The 22,556-nt window shown below is 48.6% G+C and overlaps 2 protein-coding genes across 10 annotated transcripts in view; one reads left to right on the top strand and one right to left on the bottom strand.

Annotated features, from left to right (window-relative positions):
- The window catches only part of PTK2 (protein tyrosine kinase 2), a 185,724-nt gene extending 165,952 nt beyond the window's left edge, over positions 1 to 19,772 (top strand). For 5 of the 9 annotated variants that reach the window (XM_085322275.1, XM_085322510.1, XM_085322434.1 and 2 more), the window contains 10 exons: positions 771 to 882; positions 3,406 to 3,492; positions 4,469 to 4,606; positions 5,585 to 5,716; positions 10,751 to 10,864; positions 13,443 to 13,482; positions 14,236 to 14,342; positions 17,208 to 17,363; positions 17,559 to 17,639; positions 18,499 to 19,772. In XM_085322275.1, the coding sequence (XP_085178401.1) occupies positions 771 to 882; positions 3,406 to 3,492; positions 4,469 to 4,606; positions 5,585 to 5,716; positions 10,751 to 10,864; positions 13,443 to 13,482; positions 14,236 to 14,342; positions 17,208 to 17,363; positions 17,559 to 17,639; positions 18,499 to 18,711 (1,180 nt within the window). In that variant the 3' untranslated portion in view covers positions 18,712 to 19,772. The remainder of the gene's footprint in view (positions 1 to 770; positions 883 to 3,405; positions 3,493 to 4,468; positions 4,607 to 5,584; positions 5,717 to 10,750; positions 10,865 to 13,442; positions 13,483 to 14,235; positions 14,343 to 17,207; positions 17,364 to 17,558; positions 17,640 to 18,498) is intronic. The other 4 variants (XM_085322667.1, XM_085322586.1, XM_085322351.1 and 1 more) reach the window with 1 other exon arrangement.
- Positions 19,773 to 21,155: 1,383 nt separating this feature from the next.
- Positions 21,156 to 22,445, bottom strand: RPLP1 (ribosomal protein lateral stalk subunit P1). Its single transcript, XM_085322950.1, has 4 exons — positions 22,274 to 22,445; positions 22,022 to 22,096; positions 21,788 to 21,902; positions 21,156 to 21,276 (listed from the first exon to the last, which is right to left on the bottom strand). Exons 1-4 carry the CDS (start codon positions 22,343 to 22,345, stop codon positions 21,197 to 21,199), a joined length of 342 nt encoding a protein of 113 aa, XP_085179076.1. The 5' UTR covers positions 22,346 to 22,445; the 3' UTR covers positions 21,156 to 21,196.
- Between the last annotated feature and the right edge of the window lie 111 nt (positions 22,446 to 22,556).

Genomic DNA, 22,556 nt, shown 5'->3' with positions numbered 1-22,556 from the left:
AAATGGCAAATATCCAGCATTACTAATCCGCATAGCAGAGCGGGGAGGAGGCTGCCGCGGAGGAGGCAGCGGTATCGCGCTGAACTCCAGGCGCTCTTTTCCGTAGGCAGGGCAGGGTAAGTAGCAAACTCGCGTTACTACCGTCGGGTACTTTGCTGGCAACGCAGCCGTTTGAGCTGGATATTTAGAAGCTGAGCGAATGCTGTCACAGATCTGTGCTTGGCTAAATCTGTTTGCTAAATGTGTTCCTGCTTAGGCTAAAATGTAAGAGGARGGCGAAGTATTTGCAGTGATTTTGATTGCTTTGTTAAAAAAGAAAGGAAAGTCCTAGTAATTTGAAGCTCTGTCAAGTTTCCATAAAGAACATATTCTCCGTTGTTTTGAACCTTTGCAGCAGTTTAGCRGAATGTTTTTCTTAGAAGTTTTTGTGCGAGTAAATGCTTGATTTACTTTGCTGGAGGATTTCTTTGTGTCAGTAAACATCAAAAGAGATGGTAACACACAAAAAAAGGAACCTTTTTTTTTTCCTACAAGTTCAACCACAGCTTTCTAAAAACTAGCTGTGGTTTCTGTTGTTAAAGGCACACTGATGATCCTACAAGAGCATTTCTCCCCRAGCCTGGTTTCTGTGTAGAAGACGTGTGTCTTTCCGTTCTCGCTCGCTTGGCTGCGTCGCGTTCGCTCGCTTGCGAGATGCGGSGGCTCCGGGGAGAGGTCTGCCAGACGCTGAACGGGAATTTTATTAAAWGCAACCCTTATGTTTTCCATAGTACAATACTGGAGGAAGAGAAGCTGCAGCAAGAGGAACGGATGCGAATGGAGTCCAGGCGGCAAGTCACCGTGTCCTGGGACTCGGGAGGATCCGATGAAGCCCCTCCCAAGGTAGCTAAGACAGCAGAATGCAGAGTATATGCTTAAAAAAAAAAGAAAAGAAACGATGTCCTTTTTTCCTTTCATTTATTTCTTYAAAGCTTCCTTTGACCGGTTGATGCAGACAGTGGCATTTTCACTACTTTTGTCATCTGCTAATACTTGCCTGAGGTGACCCAGCTCTGTTTAGATTGAGTTATTAGAGTTGAGCTGTGTTGTAATTTTTTACTAATGATCTAATGATCTTCCCTTTCTTGTTGTTTGTATAACTTGTAAGATACTACCATARTTGCCACAGAATGGTTTCCTGGACTTCTTTTTTCATTTTTTTCTTGTAGCACTGCATTAAATAGTAGATCACAGACCACTCTAAAGTTTGTTTAGGACTCATTAGGGAGAAAATAGGAGAAAATTAATTGCACTTTTCTTATTCTGAATAGAAGGTTACAGTTTTGCTTCCATACCTACCAATGTTATTTTATGTTTAATCTTGTTTCATTGCATCGCCCTGTTTGGATGTCCCTGACGTGTCCTGCAGTGGTGGAGCCGTAATCTCCCCGCTTGCTGGTCCTCTTCTCTYGGTGGAAGTGTTCTTCAGAGGAGATATTTTGCACTTGGAAGGACTGAGCCTGTATTTTGGAAAAATTTGTGCAKTCACCACCATCACGTCCAATATTACCGGTGCCATAATCAGTTTGTGATCACGAAATCCTGGAGCCTGCTGTGCCAGCTCTGGTGCTGCTGCTGGTTTCAGTCGTACCACCGTGGCACCTTCTGCCACGCGCATCCCCCAGCGGCCATGGGAAGGTCACTTTGTTTTTTGTTCAGTTTCCCCATTGGCAGCTCGTTACCTGATGGGTTTCGGAGCTCAGTTCTCCGTTTTGATAGTGGTAGGCAACCAAGAAATACGGACAACACACTTGTCTGCTTTCATTGCACAGTTAAAACCAGCAAATAATCCGTTAGCCTGTTTAGCCATCTCGGATTAACTCTCAGCGTACATAAATAGATGACSTAAAAGGTTACAGACGCAGATAAACGGTGTGAATTGGAAGAAGATGCTATGTGATCGTTAAAACCTTGTCTGAAGCATTTGTTCGGTGTTGTGATTTTGGGGCTCACCTGGATAGAATAAATCCTTTTAACGTAGTGAAGAACAAGGTCCTGTTAGAAAGGCTCTTCGTTAAAGCCTTGGGCTGTGATGTTGTCAAATCTGAAACACCTGAAGAAAGGTGCATTAGGATTGAAATTAATTCTTGTACCACCATTTGGAGGGTGACATTTTTGACTCTTTGAGATGYCCTCGCACTATGTGTAACGTAGTTGGGTTAGGTTTTTGTATGGTGTTTTGGGGGTAAAATGTTGGCATGCATCCTAACGGCTTGTGTGCAAATTGAATTTTGTGGCTATGGGATTTCAATATCTCTGAAGTTTCTAGGTCATTTTCTAATGGTGATGACTGACTTTTCCTTTTATGACAATTAATCACGAAAGTTTAAGCCCTTTATAGGGCTTGAGCTTGATTCTGTTTATAGGCTTAAACTGAATCCCATGCGTGCACAGATAGTTTATCACACCAGCTCGTCCTGTGAAATTCTGTGTATCTCACGGGAATTAGAGTTAGCAACCTTAGACAGAAGAGATGCTCATGCAGAATGATAATGACACTTTCTATACAGTAATGATAAAACTGCGCTATCCCACGGAAATGCAGAGTGACTATAGCAGCCCATTTGCACAACGATGAGTTTTTATTTTATTTTTTCCTCTTTTGCTGGTTTTTCTCCTCCCTGCTSCTGCTCCCCAGCAGCACTTTTCCCTCACCAAAATCGAATGTACCTAGTTAATAACCTCTTTCTAGCTGTCCTTTCTAATAGGAGTGATTTCTGTCCRTCCATCTCAGCTTACAAAAACATAGCCAGAGAGACGAAGGGACCTCGGAGTTCAGAATACGAGCAGAAGCCCCTTCCCTTCTGGGGCAATGAATTACGTGGACGTTAGTAACCACATCTAGCTCAGAATAATTTGTGTGAATATCCAAAGAAATCAGCTTGTTTGCTTGGGTTCATTTTAGGCCAGGCTTCAGCAAAAGAGTTTACTTTTGAGAACTTTCGYAGAGACAACAAATTGAGGGTAAAACTTTGTAGAACACAAGCGATGAACTTAGAAACGTTACTGTTTGCTCCTGGACATTTGACTTCAGAGTTGTGCTCTTCTCTGGTGTCCTCTCTAAAATTAATCAGCGCAGGGCACGGTCTCTAGCATTAGCAATTGAATACGCAGAAAGAATTTTCAGCGCAGGCAGTATTTGCTGAAAAATCYGTTTAGGTGGTTCTGTCTGTGAGCAAAAATAGGGGAAACTTTAATTGTTTGTAATAAAGAACTGTGTAAATCATCTATGATACCTATTTCAGTTTTCTTTTAGAGGTTGCTGTTGTGATTCAGCCCCTGTAAACGTTTGTCTCGCCAAAGACTAATCTGCGTTGACGTTTTTCTGTTCCTGAAGACTCTCCTAAAATCCCTTTACCCTTGCAGCCCAGTAGGCCTGGTTACCCCAGCCCAAGATCCAGCGAAGGGTTTTATCCAAGTCCGCAGCATCTGGTGCAGCCGAACCATTACCAGGTATTGCGTTTCACGGCGTGCCCGCGCTCCGTCGAACGCTCGCGGCCGGCGGCGGACGCTCTCCGTCGAACGGCGCAACGCCCCCCGCGTGGAGCCCGGCGGGTTCGCTCCGGGCGGCGGGCGTTCCCGCCGAAGCACGCCGACGCGCGTTTGGGCGTTTTTGCGTTTGCGGAAGCAGCACGGCGTTGGCGTCTGCGCCCGGCGACGAAGTCGCTYGCGTGGCGCGCAGGGCTGGACGGGCGCGCTCAGCCCGGGTCCGCTGACGCTCTGCTCCCTGAGGCTTCTGGCTGGTGGCCGCCCTTCACCTGCGCGCCCTGTGCTCGCAGGCTTTGCTTTTGTCCCTAACGCTACCGACAACGTTTAAAGCRCAAGTTAGCGCTGGAAGTGCTTTAAGCGTTCTTGGGTTTGCCCAGAGCTGCGGCCGTAGACAGCAGGCTCGGCTGAGGGTGTCCGGGGCTCTGTTTCGCCGGGGTGGAGGAGGTTTTCCTTGCTTTAACGAGAGCGCTTCGGGGCCGTGCAGCTGAGCGCAGCGACAGCCTGCTGCCGCTCGAGCCTCGGGCTCGTCGCCCGCCCGGGGGGGACGTTTCCGCACGGCCCCGCGCGTGTCAGCCCGCACGAGCTCCACGTCCGTAACTCAGAAATGCCTCCGCCGGGATATTTCTGCTCCTCAAAGGACTTTGATCCTCTTGACTGCAGAGGTTAGAAAGCGCTTTGCAGTGCTGCTCTTGGGCTCGGCGTCCTCAGATAGCACAAGGGTTGGAGAAAGGGTTTCTGTGTGTGTCACGTTTTGGCTTGGCTCCTTCCGGTGTCGCTCGCCCTCCTCCCTCCCAGGGACTGCCCGCGTTGAGTCACTTCTGCGCTCTCCTGTTTGCTCCCTCGACGGGGGAAGTGAACTGCTAAACCTGGAGATGCACAGGGCATAGGAATACAGCTTCTTTTTTTTTCTTTTTTTTTTTTTTTTTTTTTTCTCCCAAAGGTGTCTGGCTACCCTGGCTCTCACGGGATACCCGCCATGGCAGGCAGCATTTACCCTGGGCAGGCTTCTCTCCTGGAGCAAACAGAGTCCTGGAACCATCGGCCTCAAGAAATATCCGCGTGGCAACCAAACATGGAGGTATTGTGGACCAGCGCATCTCCTGTTGCACACTGTCCACTAAATGCACTTTATTATTGTTACTTTGCTACATCTGGAGATTGCTCTAGGAAGATGAAGCACATTTGTCTGGGGGTATTTTTGATTGTTTTTTTAATTCTTTGATTGCAGTGGGATGGGAGTTGGAACTGAATTCAGCTCTTTTTGAACCAAAATCTCGTACGTGAGGTTGGGTGTAAAGTTTTTGTACTCTTTACACTGATTCTTGAGAAAGTTATTACTGCTTAGCATCTTAACCTAGACATTGAGGCTAAATTGCAAACATTTTAAGTCTATTAAAAGAAGGCGCTCCTGAAACTTGTTTCTGTTAATAGAGGAGGGAACATTTGTGATAATATGGTCCACAAAACTCTTCTTGAGTTGTATTCCTTCTAGGTGCTTTTCAGCCTCTCGGGTTGCATAATGGTGCAAGGAACATCAAGTTATTTAGTTCTCTGTCCAATCCTTTCTTTTTTTTTCCAATTCTCTTCCAACATTTTTCACTTTTTGAAAAGTATTTTCATTATATGCCTTCCAAGTACTGGCTAAAATTGAAAAAGGTACTTGTTTGGATTAAAAAAAAAAAGCGTCTTGCAGTTCTAGCAACTGGATTGTTGTGTTGTTGCTCAAGACCAAGAAAATGAATTTGATAAATGGTTTTGTTRTCCTACTTGAGTGGAGTACAAAGTATGGAGTGACAGCGTTATTGGAAGACAAAACAGAATTTCTCAAATCTTTTTGGTTCCAGTGATTAGGAACAAGGCAGTTAAAATGTAGCAGTGGGAAAGAGTTTCTTGTGATGGTCTGCTTCAGTTCATAAGGAGATCAGGAGCTCTGCTTGACCACTCTTGTATGTTTGGGCTTTTTTCAGATCCATTCTTTTATAATCTGTAAGATACTGCAGCTGTTTATGCAGATTTCCAGTAGTTGTGAGACTGAACAAATCTAACTGTTTTGTAGGATTCAGGCACTTTGGACATACGAGGAATGGGACAGGTTCTTCCCACACATCTCATGGAGGAGAGATTGATACGACAACAGCAAGAGATGGAAGAAGATCAGCGCTGGCTTGAAAAAGAGGAGCGATTCCTGGTAATGCTTTGCTTCGTAGCGCTCCTTAATTCATTCTGACTTTTTTTAAAAAGGTTGCTAAGACTGATCATTTCTATAAATGAGAGCAATTACTCAACAAGTAAGCCGGTACCAAAATGTAGATTTGGAAACAGAATTCAAAAGAAGCGTTCGGCTAGTAAGCAAGTCTTTATTATAAATTTCTTGAACAGCTGGATTCTTTTGTGAGTCTGGCTTTATTSACATGAATATTTATGTATACGAAGTTGTGGGTACAATTCTGTGGCAGCCTGGAGATTGCCTCGGTTTATTTTGCTTAAGGAGATAGAGCTGTACCTGTTCTACCCCCTAAAAAAAACGTGCCTGTAGTAAGATCTGTAAACAGAGACACATTAGTGGGAAGAGGTAGTTTAAAAGAGTGGATGAGAATAATCTCTCTCTAAGGGAAAAAGCTCTGAGTACTACCAAGGAGGAGGACGAGGAAATGCATTGGTAACGGAACCTTTTATTTCCATTTCTCTGCAATTTTATGTTTTCTTTGTGTCAGTGCCATTGATGTGTCTTTCGGGGTTCAACTCTGGCTTCCCAGTTGTCAAAATTCAAGTTCTGTGTTCAAATTCTTCCCGAGACTGCAAGTTTCTGATGGCCACAGATACGGCACAGGATGGCAGTAACATGTTACTCCGCATGGGCTCCTGCTGGGGAGCCGGTGGTGTATGAGCCTCACTTGCTGGGTGGAATAATTCACGGTGGTTTGTTATGGGTTATGACAAACATCTGTCATAAGTTTGATCTTGTGTTTTTATCCAGGTTCCTAACTGTATCTCAAGGAATGTTTGTTCTGGAAGTGTTTTTTTAATGTTGTGTATGGCTAGAAGACACGGTTGTGTGAACGCATGGTGCCATGGGTTTGTTGCAGGAGGTGAGCTTGCATGAACACACGGTGTAGTTAAAGCCAAGGATGGTGACAGCAGGATAAATGTCTCCAGCTGCGGGGTGGTGACTGAGAGACGGCCTCCGGGGTGCCGCAGTCAGGATGCTGCTCTTCCTTAGAGGACACGTGTACTGAGAACAAGGCAGTGTGATTTCGGGTGCTGTGGCTGTGCGGGGGTTGTGACCTTTTCTGCAAAATAGGTGATAATTATTTGTAGCACTTGCTACTCTGCCGCATTAGGTCTTCTGCCATCCCCCAAAGTGTTGCCTGAGCAGGAGCTTGTTGGTTATCTCTGGGCTTGCAGTRCGGTTTGAGCGTAAGTTTGGAAAGATTTCCTGAGTTTCCGTTCTGGGTTAGCCTTCACTGCAGAGGAGACGCCGTCTCTCCCGCCGCCCCCTCCCAGAGGAACGCTCACCCTGAGAACGGGAGCAGTCCTACAGCTGTTGAGCTTCACRGAGCTGCGTTTGGTTGATGGAAACCCTTCAGGGGTGAAAGGCAGAAAACGGGAATAGTTTCTGTGGGCATAAACATGAATTTATATGGGCAAAGTGAGGATTTAGAATGAGTAGGTGACTTCAGTACTTTTTCTTTCCCCTCTAGCATTTGGACCGTAGGGGCTTTGGGTTTTGTATTTGAATGCCTATTACAGACTGGATATGTCAAAGGAAACTGTTCAATTCCTAGGTGGGTATTTCAATTTTCTAGCTTTAGCCATGAAGAACTCAAGGCGACAGGAAGAAGTAACAGTCATTGGACTGTTTGCTTTTCTTCTTAGGCACAAATAGTGTTAAAAGCATCTTTTATGTGTATGCTTATTTTGATTCTGATTTGGAACAGTGCAGAGAAGTAAAGGTTCTCTCTAAATTACTCACTTCTCTTTGAAGTGAATAATCTGCCTCCGGCTGAGACTGTTTTCAGCAGTCRTCATGGGGAGCCGCTCTCGGAGGCTGTGCAGATCTCCTGGAGATATCTGTCATTTCCACATGAGACTCCAAACACAGGTCTGGAGTAGAAATAATCTAAATGTATCCAAAAAGAAATAGTCTAAAGATTACACACGCTCATGTGCTCTCAGTCCCTGCCCTGTGTCTGGTGGTGAAGGAATGACGGTTCTTCTCTGGGACYTCCCTGGTCTGACTGCAGGTGGAGGAGGAGAGGCAGCTCGTGGACTCAGAGTCCTGTTCCTGCCCCGCACTTGCTTTGACAGGTTTCCAGGTATTTTTCCTTCTCAGCACAGCAAAAGTTAGAGAGAGCYGAGCCAGATTTTAATTTTTAACTTACGTAACGCCGCAGTGTCGCAGTCTCAGTTTTAAACAGGCTGCTTTTGACAGCAGATCCATCTACACTGTCTTCGGGCTTGACCTCATACCTCACTTCTGCTGTTGAGATTTGGCTGCTTGGGAGAGCAGTGCTGAATCATTTAATGTGAGACACCGTGATGAGAAGAAAAATCCTCCGTGGGGTTTCTGTTAGTACAACCATTGTTTCGCCCGAGTGATGCCAGCTTGCTCGTGACTCAAAATTTATTGCTGCTTCTGCACTGAAAAAATACCACTCCAAACATGCCAGTACAAGTGTAAGCAGCACTGCTGCCGTGTTGGCTGGAGGAGACACCCCGGCTCAAGGATTAAATTGCAGCGGCACTGGAAGGAAAATTTGCCAGCGCTCAGATAGGCTGATGCCATCTGCGTAAGCAGCTTGCCTAAAGCTGCTCTTTGGAGAACATGTAACTAGTCAACGCTTGGAAGAAACGCTGTGTGCAAGCTGCAGTCCATACAGCCGCCAGAATGCGGGAATTTGCCTCGAAAGGGAAGAAAGCAAACGGCTCACTCTGGTCCAGGAGCGTCACGGGAAGCTCCCAGAGAAAAACAGATCTGTGGTTTAAAAACTTGAYGAGTGAAGAACTGCTAAAATTTAAACAGAGACATATTTACCCAGTGGAAGGTGAGAAGAGACTTGGAAAATATAAGTTTTTGGTTGATGGGTGGGATTTTTTGTGTGCCTTCCCCACCACGGCCTGACTCCCTTCCCGCCGCCCGCCCCCCCCCCTCCCCCCGTTGGTAAGGAGGGGGTGTTGCACACTAGTTTGGCAGTTTAATGGACTTAATTTGCAGACTCTCATGTGGTCTTGATAGTCGTGCTTTGGGTATCAGTGTCTCCATGAAGGGGACAGGGAAAGCCTGTGATTGATTCGGTTAAAGAGGAAGCTGAAAGGAAACCGGAGTGTTACTGCAGTTCAAGCCTGGTACGGGTACCTGCAGAAGGTGATCTCTGACCAAGGCGAGTGGAAGCAGAGGGATGAGATGGCTCCTCATGAACGTGTTAAACCTACCAAGTGGAAGTCACTCTGCCCTTGTACGTAAGGACTCTTGCTGTTCAGGTTTTTCAGTGATTTAGTCCTGTGGACTCAGATTTTCACTGAATCACAGAGTGGTTGAGGTTGSAAGGGACCTCTGGAGATCATCTAGTCCAACCTCCCTGCTCAAGCAGGGTCACCTAGAGCATGGTAGACAGGGTTGCATCCAGGCRGGCCTTGAAGATCTCCAGAGAAGGAGACTCCACAACCTCTCTGGGCAACCTGGTCCAGTGCTCCGTCACTCTCACAGGGAAGAAATTCCCCCTCACGGTCAGGTGGAACTTCCCATGGTTCAGTTTGTGCCCGTTGCCTCTTGTCCTATCACATGGCAYCACTGCCCCATCACATTTGTCATTTATATCCTGCCTAAAATGATACTCAGGAATTATCAGAAGAAACTAATGAAGATCTTGTTCTGCACCTTTTCCCGAGTTGTTTCTTCGATCATGTGGATATTTCCTCCTCCAAAAATAAAATTTGCTAGGAGTGCAACACTTCCCAGTCACAAACAGCYTCTCCACCGCTGGCACTTGCAGCTCATGATGACTCAAGGTTTGGCCCATTCAGGGTATTTTAATAGATAGTTTGGCCCAAAAGGAGACTCGTCTGTAACCAAAGGTAGGAGACGAGTAGCACGGATGGTGCCGGGGGGGCCGTGATGGGACTGCAATCAGTTGGCTTCACAGAGGTCGTGGGAAAGTGTCTGTGTGTCTTTTTAGGGTGTAATGTAGGAAAGTTAGTGATTTTTGTCCTGTAGCTTTTTGCAATCTAGATTGAGAATCYGTGGCTAATGGTCCCTGGATGTTTTGCAGAATGATTTTCTTCTTTGGGGTTTTTTAATGAGCTCCCTCCCCACATATATTTAATTTTCAGCTTGAGCCTTTCTTTTGTGGCTGTGTTGATGGTACCGGACATTGTTTTAATCTATATAAAGCAAGCACATAATGCACATGCCTTTTAGTAATTTCTCAGCAGACAGAACAATGTTGTATTAAGAAATTTATAGTCCTTCCCTGCGATAGGCTTAGAAGAAATAACTTGCATAGTTTCCTTATCGTGTTTGGTTTGGATTTTTTTCTGAAATTCCCACATAGTTGTGGTTTGTATTTGTCCTATTTTRACACTGAGAACTGCAATTCAACTGTAATTGATGTGAACTGTTGCTAAAATAAGAGTTTAATTTTTAGCCTGAGAAAATCCCACCAAGACATTATAATTTGGCATGTCATGAGAATAGCAATACGTGCACGTTCTTTTATTTGTGAAGGACCAGAAATACTGGAAATAAAATAGATTTTGTTCCAGTATGTCARCATGCACATCCTGTCTGAAAAGTCCTCTGGATGTTTCCAGGGATCTCAGATGCAAGACTGTTTTATTACAGGGGGGAAAAAATCATTCACTCTTCCCGGGTTTTGATTTTCTGCAAGATTGAACTAAAAGACAATTCCTCCCCAAAATACGTACCTGTAATGAATATAACAGGAAGTGCAAAAGCTTTTGCTTAAACTTGCTGTTTAGTTTAGCCTAGATGGTGCTTTTTTTTTGAGCAGCACGATGCTATGCAAGGCAATCGGTGAAGAGCRATAAATAAATTCCTAGAATTCTTAGATCGTTGAGCTGGAGACCCCGGAGATCAAAGAGTCTCTCACTGTTTCCAAAGACTTTTGGCACTTTTCATAGATTTTTAATCTACAATCCCGAGGCTGTGGAAGGAGCCGCAGCGACAGGCGCCCGAAACGTCTCTTTTCCTCTTGTGTTGCAGAAACCCGACGTGCGGCTCTCCAGGGGCAGCATCGACCGAGAGGACGGCGGTCTCCAGGGCCCGGTACGTGCGCGCGGGAGCTTCCCGGCTGCCRGCGGTTGCTCCGCTTTCCTGGTAGGACGTGTTTGATCCCGGGAGACAAGTTAAAGTTTTTGCTAAATGTTGCTGCTACGATTACCGGCTGGGTCGGGACGAAGCTTGTTCAGGCAGCAGTTTCGGGGCTCTGGGATTGTTTTTTTTTTTTTTTCTTGTAGAAGCCGCTGCTGAAATAGATACCAGACTGTTCCCACAAACAYGTTGCGATTATTTTTAGGTGTCTCTGTGATACATAGCTGGGCCTTTTCTTTAAAAATCTAGAGAGTTTCTCAAACTTTTGTCAACAGGAAGCGCAATTAAAATAACTTTTGCAGTTGTTTAAATAGCTGAAGGGTTTTCTTATAAAGAATGCAAATGTTACTGCTGTACGACCCAGAAATGTGTCTGGGGCGAATGAGCCGCTGTGAAAAGAGAGGCATAAACCCCAGGGCCGTTCGTTTGCTGCCAGACACAGCTGCGGCTGTGCATGTCTTCCGGGCTTAACTCACGTCTGGTTAAATGAAAATGATTCTCCGGGTGTTTGGTTACCGCTGGAATCGCTGAATCACGCCGCCTGGAGAYGGGATTGGGCTGGAGGCGGCAGCGGCGGCGATGGAGACCTGACGGCTGCCCTCTTCCTCGTCTTCAGCCACCACCTTTGAAGCGTTTCTCTGAAATCGGTATTTTAAATTCACTTTCCTAGTTAGTCTGGAATGCAGCCGTGAAGTCCGGGTTCTGCTTCAATATTGATTTACTGCCTGAGCAATTTAGGGCAATGACACGCTGTGGCAGAGGCGCTAGAGAGTTTTTGGTGTTTGTAAGCTGCTTAGATCCCTCCATGCACGAACTTGGAAAGCGCTTTAGCTGGTGCTACGTCCTTGCTCTCGCTGAACCATTATATAACAGTAACTAAAGTGTTACCACGTCTCGTGCTGCGCTAGGGGAAGTTACCCRGAGATGCCGAAGTCGTGGCCAAGGATGACGTTGGGTGGCTGTTGGTGGCAGTGGGCTTGAAGAGCGGCTTCTTGCAGCAGGCTAGTTTGCTGCGCTGCTGCTTGGCTTCATCCTGACCGCCCAGGTCTAGCCCCCATCGGAGCTCGTGCTGGGACTGATGACGAAGCCAGCAGAAAGCAATTGGTTTTCCCGACCACAGGGCAGCTGTAGACCAGCAGGTGGGCCGGCGGGTGTCTGAGACCCTGGCTGGCAGCAGAAGAACCACAGGAGCTTTGGAGCTTTGATTTCTACTCCTTGTTCCTGAAGGGGCATTTTTATTTCTCAAGTCTGCAGCTACCAACGTGGAGTAGGCAGGTTGAACGTGCTCCCATCTTTGTAGCCGTCACATTTCTGCCCAGAAGCGCCAAGCTGRTAGAATATCCAGTGTCCTTCAAGTTTGTTAGTGGAAAGATGATCCAGTTGTCAAGACGTGAACTTTTCTGCTCAGGCCTGAGGGACTCTGGCAGACTTGCTGCGTGCTGTTGGCCCCTCGCTTGCCGTTCCTGCAGTTGTCAACTGTCTAAAACCAAAATTAGGTGCCTATGGAATTAGGAGCTATGGATAGGAAGGGTACTGCTCTTGTCCCTATTACTTGGATATGGTTTTGAAAATACAAAGAGAATGTGAAAAGGGCCAAAAACAATTGCTTAAAGGATCCGAGAAGAAAGTTAATGAATTAACATTCTTAGGCAATGATTTATGATACCATTATCGAGAGCTGAAGATGAATATGAGTGAATACTATGCTTTTCTAGCATAAAAAATGAATTCTAATTTGTCTGAATATCTTCTTCAGTGTTGAAAAAGCAGCATCTTGGGGTCTGCTGCAAAGGAATGTTCTGACTGCACAGAAAATGATCTTTATCTTATTAATAAATGCCTTGTTGAAATGTTTTGCTACTAGACCATTACATTTTAGCTTCCTTCAGGGTTTTACTCTGCAGTGGAAGCTCCTTTGTGCAGATGCGTTTGCATAAAGTGTGACTCTTTGGATTACAGTGTCTCTTCTGACCCAGCAGCTTGTTGTACATGAAGTATTAGTTTGGTTGCGACTAAACAGATTTTCATCTGTCTTGGCATGAAAATTGTATAACTGTAATTATCAAAGAAAGTCACTTGAAGACATCATTAAATACTTCCAAGTGAATGTGCAGATTGACCTTGATTTAGAGCTACACAATAAAGACAAGAAGCAAAACGGCTTAAAAGCCTGTTCACGTTACGGAGACGGTTCGGCAGTGCAGAAATACCTCCGTCTTCTACTTGTTCCACCACAAYGTCCTCTTCGGCACCGTGACTTACCGGTTTGAGGTCTGCATAAAGAGCAAAAATGACTGCGAACATGCCAGCACATTTGACTAATGGTGGTATCACCATTTATCACCATATTTATCCTTGCAAGGATAAATTTTTCATAACAGGCGGAGGCCAGGACCTCTGTGAAGACTATAAAATAAATGAAAATATTTTCTTGCTGTGAAAATAGCTAATGATGGCAAATGGGGAAGTATTTTCAAATGTTGGGAAACATGCTGAGAACTGTCTGCTTGTAGTGCTTAAGATGATACTAATGAAAGTTTTGAGCACTCCAATAACCAGTTTAAATGTATATTTTATCTTACAGACCGGTAACCAGCACATATATCAGCCCGTGGGTAAACCAGGTAAGCAGCAAATTCCTGTATTGTCCCTTGAGGCCTTGATTACAAGTCTTCTAGCCACAGTAGTGAACAAAGGTTTGCGGCGGTATTTTCACACGAGGGATGGATTCGGTTCCGGGTGAAAATCACTGCCCCGGGTGTTTCGGTGAACTCTGTGCTCGAGTTTCCACTGCAGTCACCAGGGATTTGCTCAGCAAAGCCCCGAAAGTGTTTCATCAGCAGCCAGCGTAGAGGAAGCTGAGTCACTCCGTAGGACTCCGTGGCGTGCGGAGTTCAGACGCGTAAAACCCAGGTAGACACCTGAATTTAGGTTTCTCAGTCTCAAACCTGAATCACGTCTAAGATTTCTGCCGTGAAGCCGTCCAGTTCAGAGGGGCAGGGCACGTGCAGCACTCGGTTCTCGCGCTGCAGAGCGCTGAACGCTTCTCGGGTCCGGGCTGGCGGTGCCGAGCGGCGGCGGGGCCCCGCAGAGGCGTTCGTGCGGTGCCGTGCCCAAACAGGCACGTCCTCCTAAGCGTCGCRGGGCTTGGTGAGTTCCACGAGCCTTTTCGTCTCTGCAGTTCTTGAGSTCAAACACGGACAAAAGCGTAGTTCGCGCAGGCGGGTTTTTTGGTAAGACACGTGACTGCGTTAAGATCTGCATCTGCTGTGCCAGCGCGGTAGAGCACCGTTAGAGCGCTGGCAGGCCAGAATCGCGCCGGCGCGGCTGATCCGTTGGTCCTCGAAACCGCAGACTGGGTTTTTTTTGGTAAGCAGATCATGCAGCTCCGCCAAAGAAACCTCCGCGGCCTGGAGCCCCCAGCCACCTGGGCAGCCTGGCGAGCCTCAGCAGCCCCGTGGACAGCTACAACGAAGGGGTGAAGGTACAGCAGCCGCGCGATAGCTTTCGGGAAATGTCCCGTTGCCCCTCAGAGGTTAACTTGCCCTGCAGCGGGGAGACCGCGGAAAGCAGAAGCAGCTCAACTGCCCAACCGGCTGCGCTGTCGTGGGTCAGACGTACGCGGGCCCTCGGCAGCAGATCAGCAAGACGTGGCCGATCGGCGACGCTCCAGCAAGCGCCTGCTGCAGCGTCAAGGCCCCTAAAGCCCTGCGGCCTCTGGGGAGGAGAGGGAATGGTGCGGTCCCGGCGGTGCGCCCGCGCGGGGGACGCGATAGGCGCTTGGAAACGCTTTCCAGTTTGCTGTAGAGAGGCAGTAGCACCGAGARGGGAACTCTGGGGAGCTCTCTAGCGGAGAGGTGCTGCGGGGAGCTGTAACACACGCTGTGCCGGGTCCCCCGAGCAGCAGTCGGTGTACAAAAGAGCTGGATTTGGTGTCGGCACAGATACGGTGGGACGTGACACTAATTTTAGGGAGCTTAAGCAAGTACAGCAAAAAATCCACTTCATCTGACCACAGAATTCAAAAGTAGCCGTCAGAGCTGATCTTTCAGCCACCGCCTCGGTCTCACTCTTGCTCTTCTGTTTTTGGCTTATCTGAATGTTTGAGAATCAGCACAAATAGACAGCAGTGGCTGGGTTATTTATTGCAAACTGGTGCCAGGGCTTTTCAAGCTGCCAAGCCTCAGAAAATGTAAAAAGCAGCAGCAGATGCATTACTAAAGTTACAAAATGCAGATATCCTTACTCTGAAACGTTAGGACCTACCCGTAGGGATTGAGTGGGTTGGGTATAATCCCTCCGGAATGGGTCCTTAGTGGCCCTTAACCACAACCACAGTTAGTCATCGTGGACAGGAGCTGCATGGTTAGATGACTTCACGTTTCCTCTCATGGGTTTAAAAAAAACCGAGCAGGATGAAGACGGCGTTTTCTTGGTCTCTAGAGTAACAGATTGGTTGTGTAAAGGGCCCCGGGTTTCCCAGGACAGGCSGTTTCCCCCCGTTGCAAAGGCCCTCTCCTCCGTTGGCCGCTCTGCTGCTTGCCTGACCGGCTTGTTGCTGTGAAGCTTTGCATGATCTCTTCCCCCCGCGGCTGGTGAGGTGCAAGCATGGGCGCATGGCGAGCTCCGCGGGCCGCAGCCGCTTGTCGGCGCCCTGCGCTTGCCTAGCGGGGGGCCACGAGCTAACACGACTGCCCGTGCTCTCGGGGACACCTTTTTTTGCTGCAGGCTTTTTAACTGGTCTCTTATTGCTACACGTGGTTTGGTTTGGTTTGGTTATTCATTTGTTTCTCCTGCTGAGTTTTATTAATACTGTTTTTCTTTTTTTCCTCCTTTTGGTAAATTTCTTTAACCTTCCCCCACGTTCTGCTCAACCGTAGCCGTGGAGGGTAAGCAGTGCGCGAGCGCGCGTGTACGTGCCCTGGGCCAACCTGTCTTTGCATGCGACTTTGCGAGATAACTCCTTAACGCCTTGATCGGGGAAGCCACTGGGACCCACAGCCCTTCCCCACCGATCTGAGCGGTTCTGACGCTCGTTTGCCTGAAGCGTTTTCTGATCAAACACTCGATTGAAATTGCGTCACGGTGGGATGCGGCAGAATGGACTCGCCGTGCAYGAAATCCTGCGCTCCTTCCTCAGGCAAAGTTTCCTCCAAGTGTTGTACAGCCTCAGCGGGGCAGCATCTCCGGTGCTCCCTAGGAGTTAAAAACCCTTCCAGTGGAGGTGCTCGAACCAGTGCTGGTCTGCCTGCTCGCCTGCAAGTGGGCGTTTGCAGGGTGTAGTGAGGGCTCTGCCAAAGAAAAGAGAGTTTTTTAATTGTATCCTTCGAATGGCTTGTGCTGTAGCAGACTCCCGCTTTGGAAAAGAACCTGCCCAGTCCAAATCGTTGGTTTTTCTGCGACCTGCAGTCTCGCACTTCTGGTGAAACGTGCCTGTAACCAGGAGCAGTAGCACCAGCCCGCAGCAACCCGGTTGGGTGGGCTGCAGCGCTGGGAGCTGGTCGCGGTCCGACAGGCCGGACTGCAGCTGCATCACCAGCTGGAAACGGGCAAGTTCTTCACCACCTTCTCCYGCTGAGCACTTGCTTGGAGCAGTAGTGCTGAAGAGCTGCTAGGAGGCTTGGAGCTTCGCAGCTCAAGAGCAGAGCTACTGAGGGTTTTAGAGGAAATGAAGTTTTCCAAGTTTGTTTCTTTTCTGACCAGGAGAATTTCAGCCTGTCTTGGATTTAACTGTAGCCAGGACCACCTTGGTGGAAGTTTTGCTTGAGTAAGGACTACAGGATTTTTAGCCTATTGGCATTTCTCTAACATGTTGGAAACGAACTGTATGAAAATGTTCTGTGCTTTCCACCTGTGACACCGTTTTTGTTAATTTGCTGTGCATTTTCACTAACAAAACACCCGAGAATGTGCGCTGCGATGTTCTCTTTCCTGTACCCGTGTGTTAAGTGAGTCCCTTGGCGTTGTTTTAGAGCACAAAACAACTTTCCCGAACGAGGGACCTGATGGCCCATTGTCTTAGCAATGAAACTTGCCCCTCGGTAGTGAACCGCTTAGACGCAGATTTGTAGTGCAAGTACCCTGCTCCTCGTTCTGCCAGTCCTTTCCTTCTGCACTGTGGGAGTTGCACTGGAAGCTCTTCAAAGAACTGGTGGAAAGTTCTTCAACGTCACGTCCCGGCCGGGCTCAGTCAGAAGAGCGGAAGGGAATTTCCTTCCGCTCCGAGAGCGGGCGCGCGCGGCCGGGGACCCGGCGGGCGGGAGGGCTGCGCACAAGGCGGCGAGGCCGGGAAGTTGCCGAGCCCCATCTGCTGGSGACCCGAGGCTGAGCAACCTCCCTCCGCTTCCAGATCCAGCCGCAGGAGATCAGCCCTCCTCCTACCGCCAACCTGGACCGCTCCAACGACAAAGTCTACGAGAACGTSACGGGGCTGGTGAAAGCTGTCATAGAAATGTCCAGTAAAATACAGCCCGCTCCGCCAGAGGAGTACGTGCCCATGGTAAAGGTAGGGAGTCCAGGGTAATTCCTGCGTGCGGCTGGTGGACTTAAACCAACAACGTGCTCCTGGGAGCGGTGATGGAATCGGAAAGCGGTGACATGTGTCATTGGGCTGTCCTCTGTCAAATTTATTATTTCTTTTTCTTTTTTTCTTTTTTTTTTTTGTTTGTTTGTTTGTTTTTTTCTTTTTTTCCCCCCTTAGGAGGTTGGCTTGGCGCTAAGAACTTTACTGGCGACAGTGGATGAGACCCTGCCAGTGCTTCCTGCGAGCACCCACCGAGAGGTACGTAGAGCTCCGCTGACGCCAGGCTCACGCGCTGAGTTTCAGGCTGTCCTCCGGCAGCACAACTGTCTGGATGGGTTTTGGCTTTCCTAAAATATGGAAATCAATGTTCCAATTCAGGGACACCATCTGGGAATTAATTCTTACTGCAAGTTTAAGCTTCCATTAAACTACAGCTCGCACGCAAGGTCATGAAACACTTAAYTGAGCGTAGCTGAGTGTAGCTGGAAGCATTTGCTGAGAAAATAACCCCTAGAAATTTGGTTCTAAATGAGAACTGACTGACTGAGATCCGTCAGTGAAGCTCCTGGGGATTAACATTTTCCCTCTMAACCCTGAATGAGTGGGATGAGGAGGAGGCTCGAGAGTGAGTCTTTAAATACGCTCTTAGGGAATCATCCCAACTTAGCTGGTGCAGTTCTGCTGGGCAAGCTGTACCTTGCTTCTTGTCCTCTTGTATTTTTACTGCTGTAGAGCTATTAAAAAATAAAAACAGGAGCTGGAAAGCTAGGACAAAGTGTTAACATTTGGACTCGGGATAAATCCAGTCCTGGGAATCAGGGTCTCAGCRCTGTTAGCAGCGGGTGGCCGACAGCTCTTCGTCTCCGTGGAGCTGGTAATCGGGGCAGAGCAGCGAGCACAGGAATTGCGTCCGCTCCACGTAGCCTCCAGAGAACTTGCCTCAGCTTCAGTCCCAAGCAGGACTTTGCGAGATAAAAGTCCTCAGTCATACCCAGTGTCGGCGCGAGGTGATGCTCGTGCTCAGGAGGGTGGATGGGGCCGCCGCGCCGGTCGTGCCGCTGCTGGCAGCGCCGCGCTCGCAGCCGTCTGCCCGCCTGACCGCGCGTTGCTTTTGCAGATCGAGATGGCCCAGAAGCTGCTGAACTCCGACCTGGCCGAACTCATCAACAAGATGAAGCTGGCGCAGCAGTACGTGATGACCAGCCTGCAGCAGGAGTACAAAAAGCAAATGCTCACGGCTGCTCACGCGCTGGCTGTGGACGCCAAAAACTTGCTGGACGTTATCGATCAAGCCAGACTGAAAATGATCGGTCAGTCGAGACCGCATTAAATCCCGAGGGGAGAGCACCCTCGTTCGGTTCGAGAGCTCTGCTTGCGAAAGGATGTTGTTTCGCCTTCCACCAGCAGCGAGGGTTCGCCCAGCGCAGTCCTGGCTTTCCAGCGACTCTTGCTTCAGCAGACCTGACGGACGGCTGTTGCTTCTCTCTCCCCCTCTCTCGTTACAGAAGCTCGACTCGGTTTTTATCGGAAAGCCAAGCTGGGATTCCACAAGCGGCGTTATTTATCGCAGGATGACGTCTGTACGGAAGCCCTTGGGAAATGACGGCCACGGAGCGCGGTTAACTTCCCCGCCGTCGCACGGGACACGCTTAGCCTGCAGCCGCCGCGGGGTCGCCGTCCCGGAGCCGGCGCGTCGGCGGCGATATTGTGAAGTGAAGAATTCTGGGAAACCTCAGGGCTGAGAATTCTTGCCCACAGTATATGAACTATCCAGACTGGAATTTTTTTTTTTATTAGAACACTTACGTCGCAATATGCTAATCACAATTTACAGAGAAAGAAGATAAAAAAAGCTATATTTTCAAGACTTTGGTCATTTCAAGACAAACTAAAGCCCTCGTCATTTTCCTGCCTTTTCCTTTTCCGTGGATGTGTGAAGCATTTGTTTGGAAACTAGCTGTAGAACACAACTGAAAACTGTCGTCTCTCTCCTTCACCAGAATAACGTGCCAGTTCTTTTGTAGCAATGTTATTTTCCTTGGAAGCAAAAATGCTGCTTTGTACCAGAGCAATTCAGAGCCGCATTTAGAGGAGTTCTGTAACCATTCACGTTCTCCATTTTTATATAATTTATAAAGAAAGATTAAAGCCATGTTGGATATTTTAAACCCACTGTAGTTAACTAACCCATCTTTTTGTCTATCTTGCCTGGGAGGAGTTACAGTAGAGCAGTGTAATTAGATTTTCCTTGGTTTTCCAGTTACACCATCTGTTCTGTTAAAATAAAAACCACACTCCCTTTTTGCTGTTGAGGGATATAAATTATTCTCAGGAAGAATATAATGAACTGTACAGTTACTTTGACCTATTAAAAAGGTGTTACCAGTGAAACTCTGGCTATAACATGTATTTTGTATGTGGTATGTGTGCACACCTCAGAAAATGCTCTAGGTGACCCTGCTGAGCAGGGAGGTTGGACTAGATGATCTCCAGAGGTCCCTTCCAACCTTACTGATTCTGTGAAAGAGCATTGAGTCTGATTTATCCCCCTACCCAGTCCCCCGAACTCTGAAGAATTGACTGAAACACAGGCTTAAAAAGCAACAGCGAGCATCCAAGGAAGAAAACCAAGGTTTACATTATCTCCCCAAAACCCACAGCTTTCCTGTAAATACACAATACAGAACTAGCTGAAGAACATCACTTGGTGCCTAACTGCCACTGCTGTCACTTGTTACACTCCTTTAGCCACCTAGAATCAATTTTCCTAGAGGAAGGTTTAAAAAAAGGGATGGGGGGAAGGCAGAGAGTCTGACCAAGGTATCGGATCAGCTCCACAGCTGCAGCCTTTGCTCCAGAAAGCCATCCATGCCTCCCAGAAAAACATGGAAGCCAGGGGGAACGTAGTGCAAAACACTCAATGTGGAATAAGCCTGCAGAATTTTGGAGTCCCTCCTCTTGCGAAATCAGAACATTCTACTAAGGTTAATATAGACATTGAAAGATGGAGCGAGCCGGGGCTCCGCTGCTCTGGAGAGGCCCTGCTCACGGGCGCTCGTACTCCAGACTCTTCACTCTGTTCAGATGCAGTTCCACCAGCTTCATGCTCACCCTTCACTGCAGAGGCTCCCTATTTTTCTAAGAGCTGTAACAAGCTAAGCGGTTAAGTACCTTGTAGATCCTAGGCTTGGCTGCAGGCCAAGAGCCTGAAGCCATCCGAGATTTTGTTAGCTTTTAAATCATATGTAACCATGAATAAATAGTAATACAATTTATCCCTTGACCAGGGCTTTTAGCACAGAATTACAGCATTTTCCCCAGGCTTAAGCTCCAATCCCCTCGAGGGTAAAGGGCATTTAAGCCCTGCCATGGCCCAGCCCTTTCAGCTGCTCCTGAACAGGTTCAGTTACCTGCTGCTAGAACTGCAGTGCTGCTAATGACCAYGAGATGCTGCAGCTTCAGCAGGAGGCTGCAGCAGAAGTGGTTCCTGGCTGCCGCATGGACAAGCAGCAGCACCCTGTTAAACAGGACCGCAGCCCACCCTCCCTGCAGCTGCGCTTCTCCCTTTATTCATAAACCGTGAAGGCAGCGAGAGCTGTAAGTGTCACAGGTGCAGCGCGCTGCCAGCGCTCAGTACCACTGCCTGGCAGGAGTTGTAGAGCTGCACTGACAGGCRGAACGAAAGCAGCTTTGGTAGCTCCAGGTCACACACCAGTCCTCCATCCACTCCCTTCCACATGCATCATCCTTATTTTACATAARGATATAAAAAGGTACACTTAAGTGTTCTTTATTACAGACATGTACAAAACTAATTAGTCAAAAAGACCAAAGCCCATGTCATCATCAGATTCCTCTGATTCTTCTTTCTTTTCTTCTTCTTTCTTCTCCTCAGCTAGAAAAGGAGGAAATAGTCAGGATTTTTTTCATTTTCTTAGGTCACAAAAGTCACTATTCAGTACCAGTAACTACCGAAGACTTTGTACATAAAAGCCATAACATGAGGAAATAAAGCCTGTACAATCAGAACAAGCCAATCTAATGGCCCAAGGAGACTCTTGTTTCCATTCCTGGAAACTATTTTATGCCTTTAAGCAGTATACAARTGTAGTTAAACTCTCCATTTTCCCAATATCTTCTCAGATCTGAACAGCTTTACAAAGCACATCTCCTCTCTCTAGACATCACATCGAGGAACTGATGATACAGAAAGTTCCCACTTGATTCCGAGGTAACACTAGCCCTGCCCACTGACTGAAATTCCAGCCTCTCTAACGTTAAAGGCCTGCTTTGCTCCTGAACACCTACGTGCAGCTCAAACCACCTGCAAGATTTACAAGGTGAGAGCCGGTTAGCAAGCTTCTTGCAAATAAACGTCGCTGCCTCCGACACCGGGGCCCACTTACCCGGGGCAGCACCGCCGGCAGGAGCGGCGCCACCAGCGGGAGCGGCTGCCGCTGGAGCTCCGCCGCCAGCTCCCACGTTGCAGATGAGGCTCCCGATGTCGATGTTCGCCAGCGCCTGGGAAAAGCAAACACGCAGAAAGCCTCGCTGGATGAGGCCGCGAGAAGCGGGGCCGCGGCGGCCCGGCGCCCTGCCTCACGCTTCCCCCGCCGCGGGCGCCGCAACGCGCCGCCTACCTTCGCGAARAGGCCCGGCCAGAAGGGCTCCACGTTCACTCCGGCCGCCTTGATGAGCGCGTTGATCTTGTCCTCCTGCAACGAGAGCAGCGCTGAGGCGCGGCGCGGGCGGCTCCAGTGGCGGCCGTTAAACGGCCGCCGCGCGCGCCGCCCCCTGCTCCAGTGGCGGCCGTTAAACGGCCGCCGCGCGCCGCCGGCCACGCCGCGCGCCGCCGCCATCTTGCGAGGGCGGACGGGCGGGCGCGCACTCACCGTGACGGTGACCTCGTCGTCGTGCAGGATGAGCGCGGAGTAGATGCAGGCGAGCTCGGAGACGGAGGCCATKGCGGGGCCGCGGTGCTGGTCGCCGGCGTGGGACGGCCTTAGCTTCAGCTGAAGGACACAGCACCTTGGGCCGCCACTGAGGAAAGAGGGCGCGGGCGCGTGGGGGGGTCCTATAAGAGTGCCCTGAGCCAATGGCCTGCTGCGGAAGGCGGGACGTCACAGAGCCGTCAGCGCCGCCGCCCAACCCGCGAGCGGCAGGACGGCGCCGGCC

This window comes from Rhea americana, unplaced genomic scaffold (assembly GCF_003343005.1).
Source record: "Rhea americana isolate MKP2758 unplaced genomic scaffold, rheAme1 scaffold_0, whole genome shotgun sequence".
NCBI lineage: Eukaryota > Metazoa > Chordata > Aves > Rheiformes > Rheidae > Rhea > Rhea americana.
The sequence above is the reverse complement of the archived record's forward strand: the minus strand, read 5'-3'. Positions and strand labels throughout refer to the sequence as shown.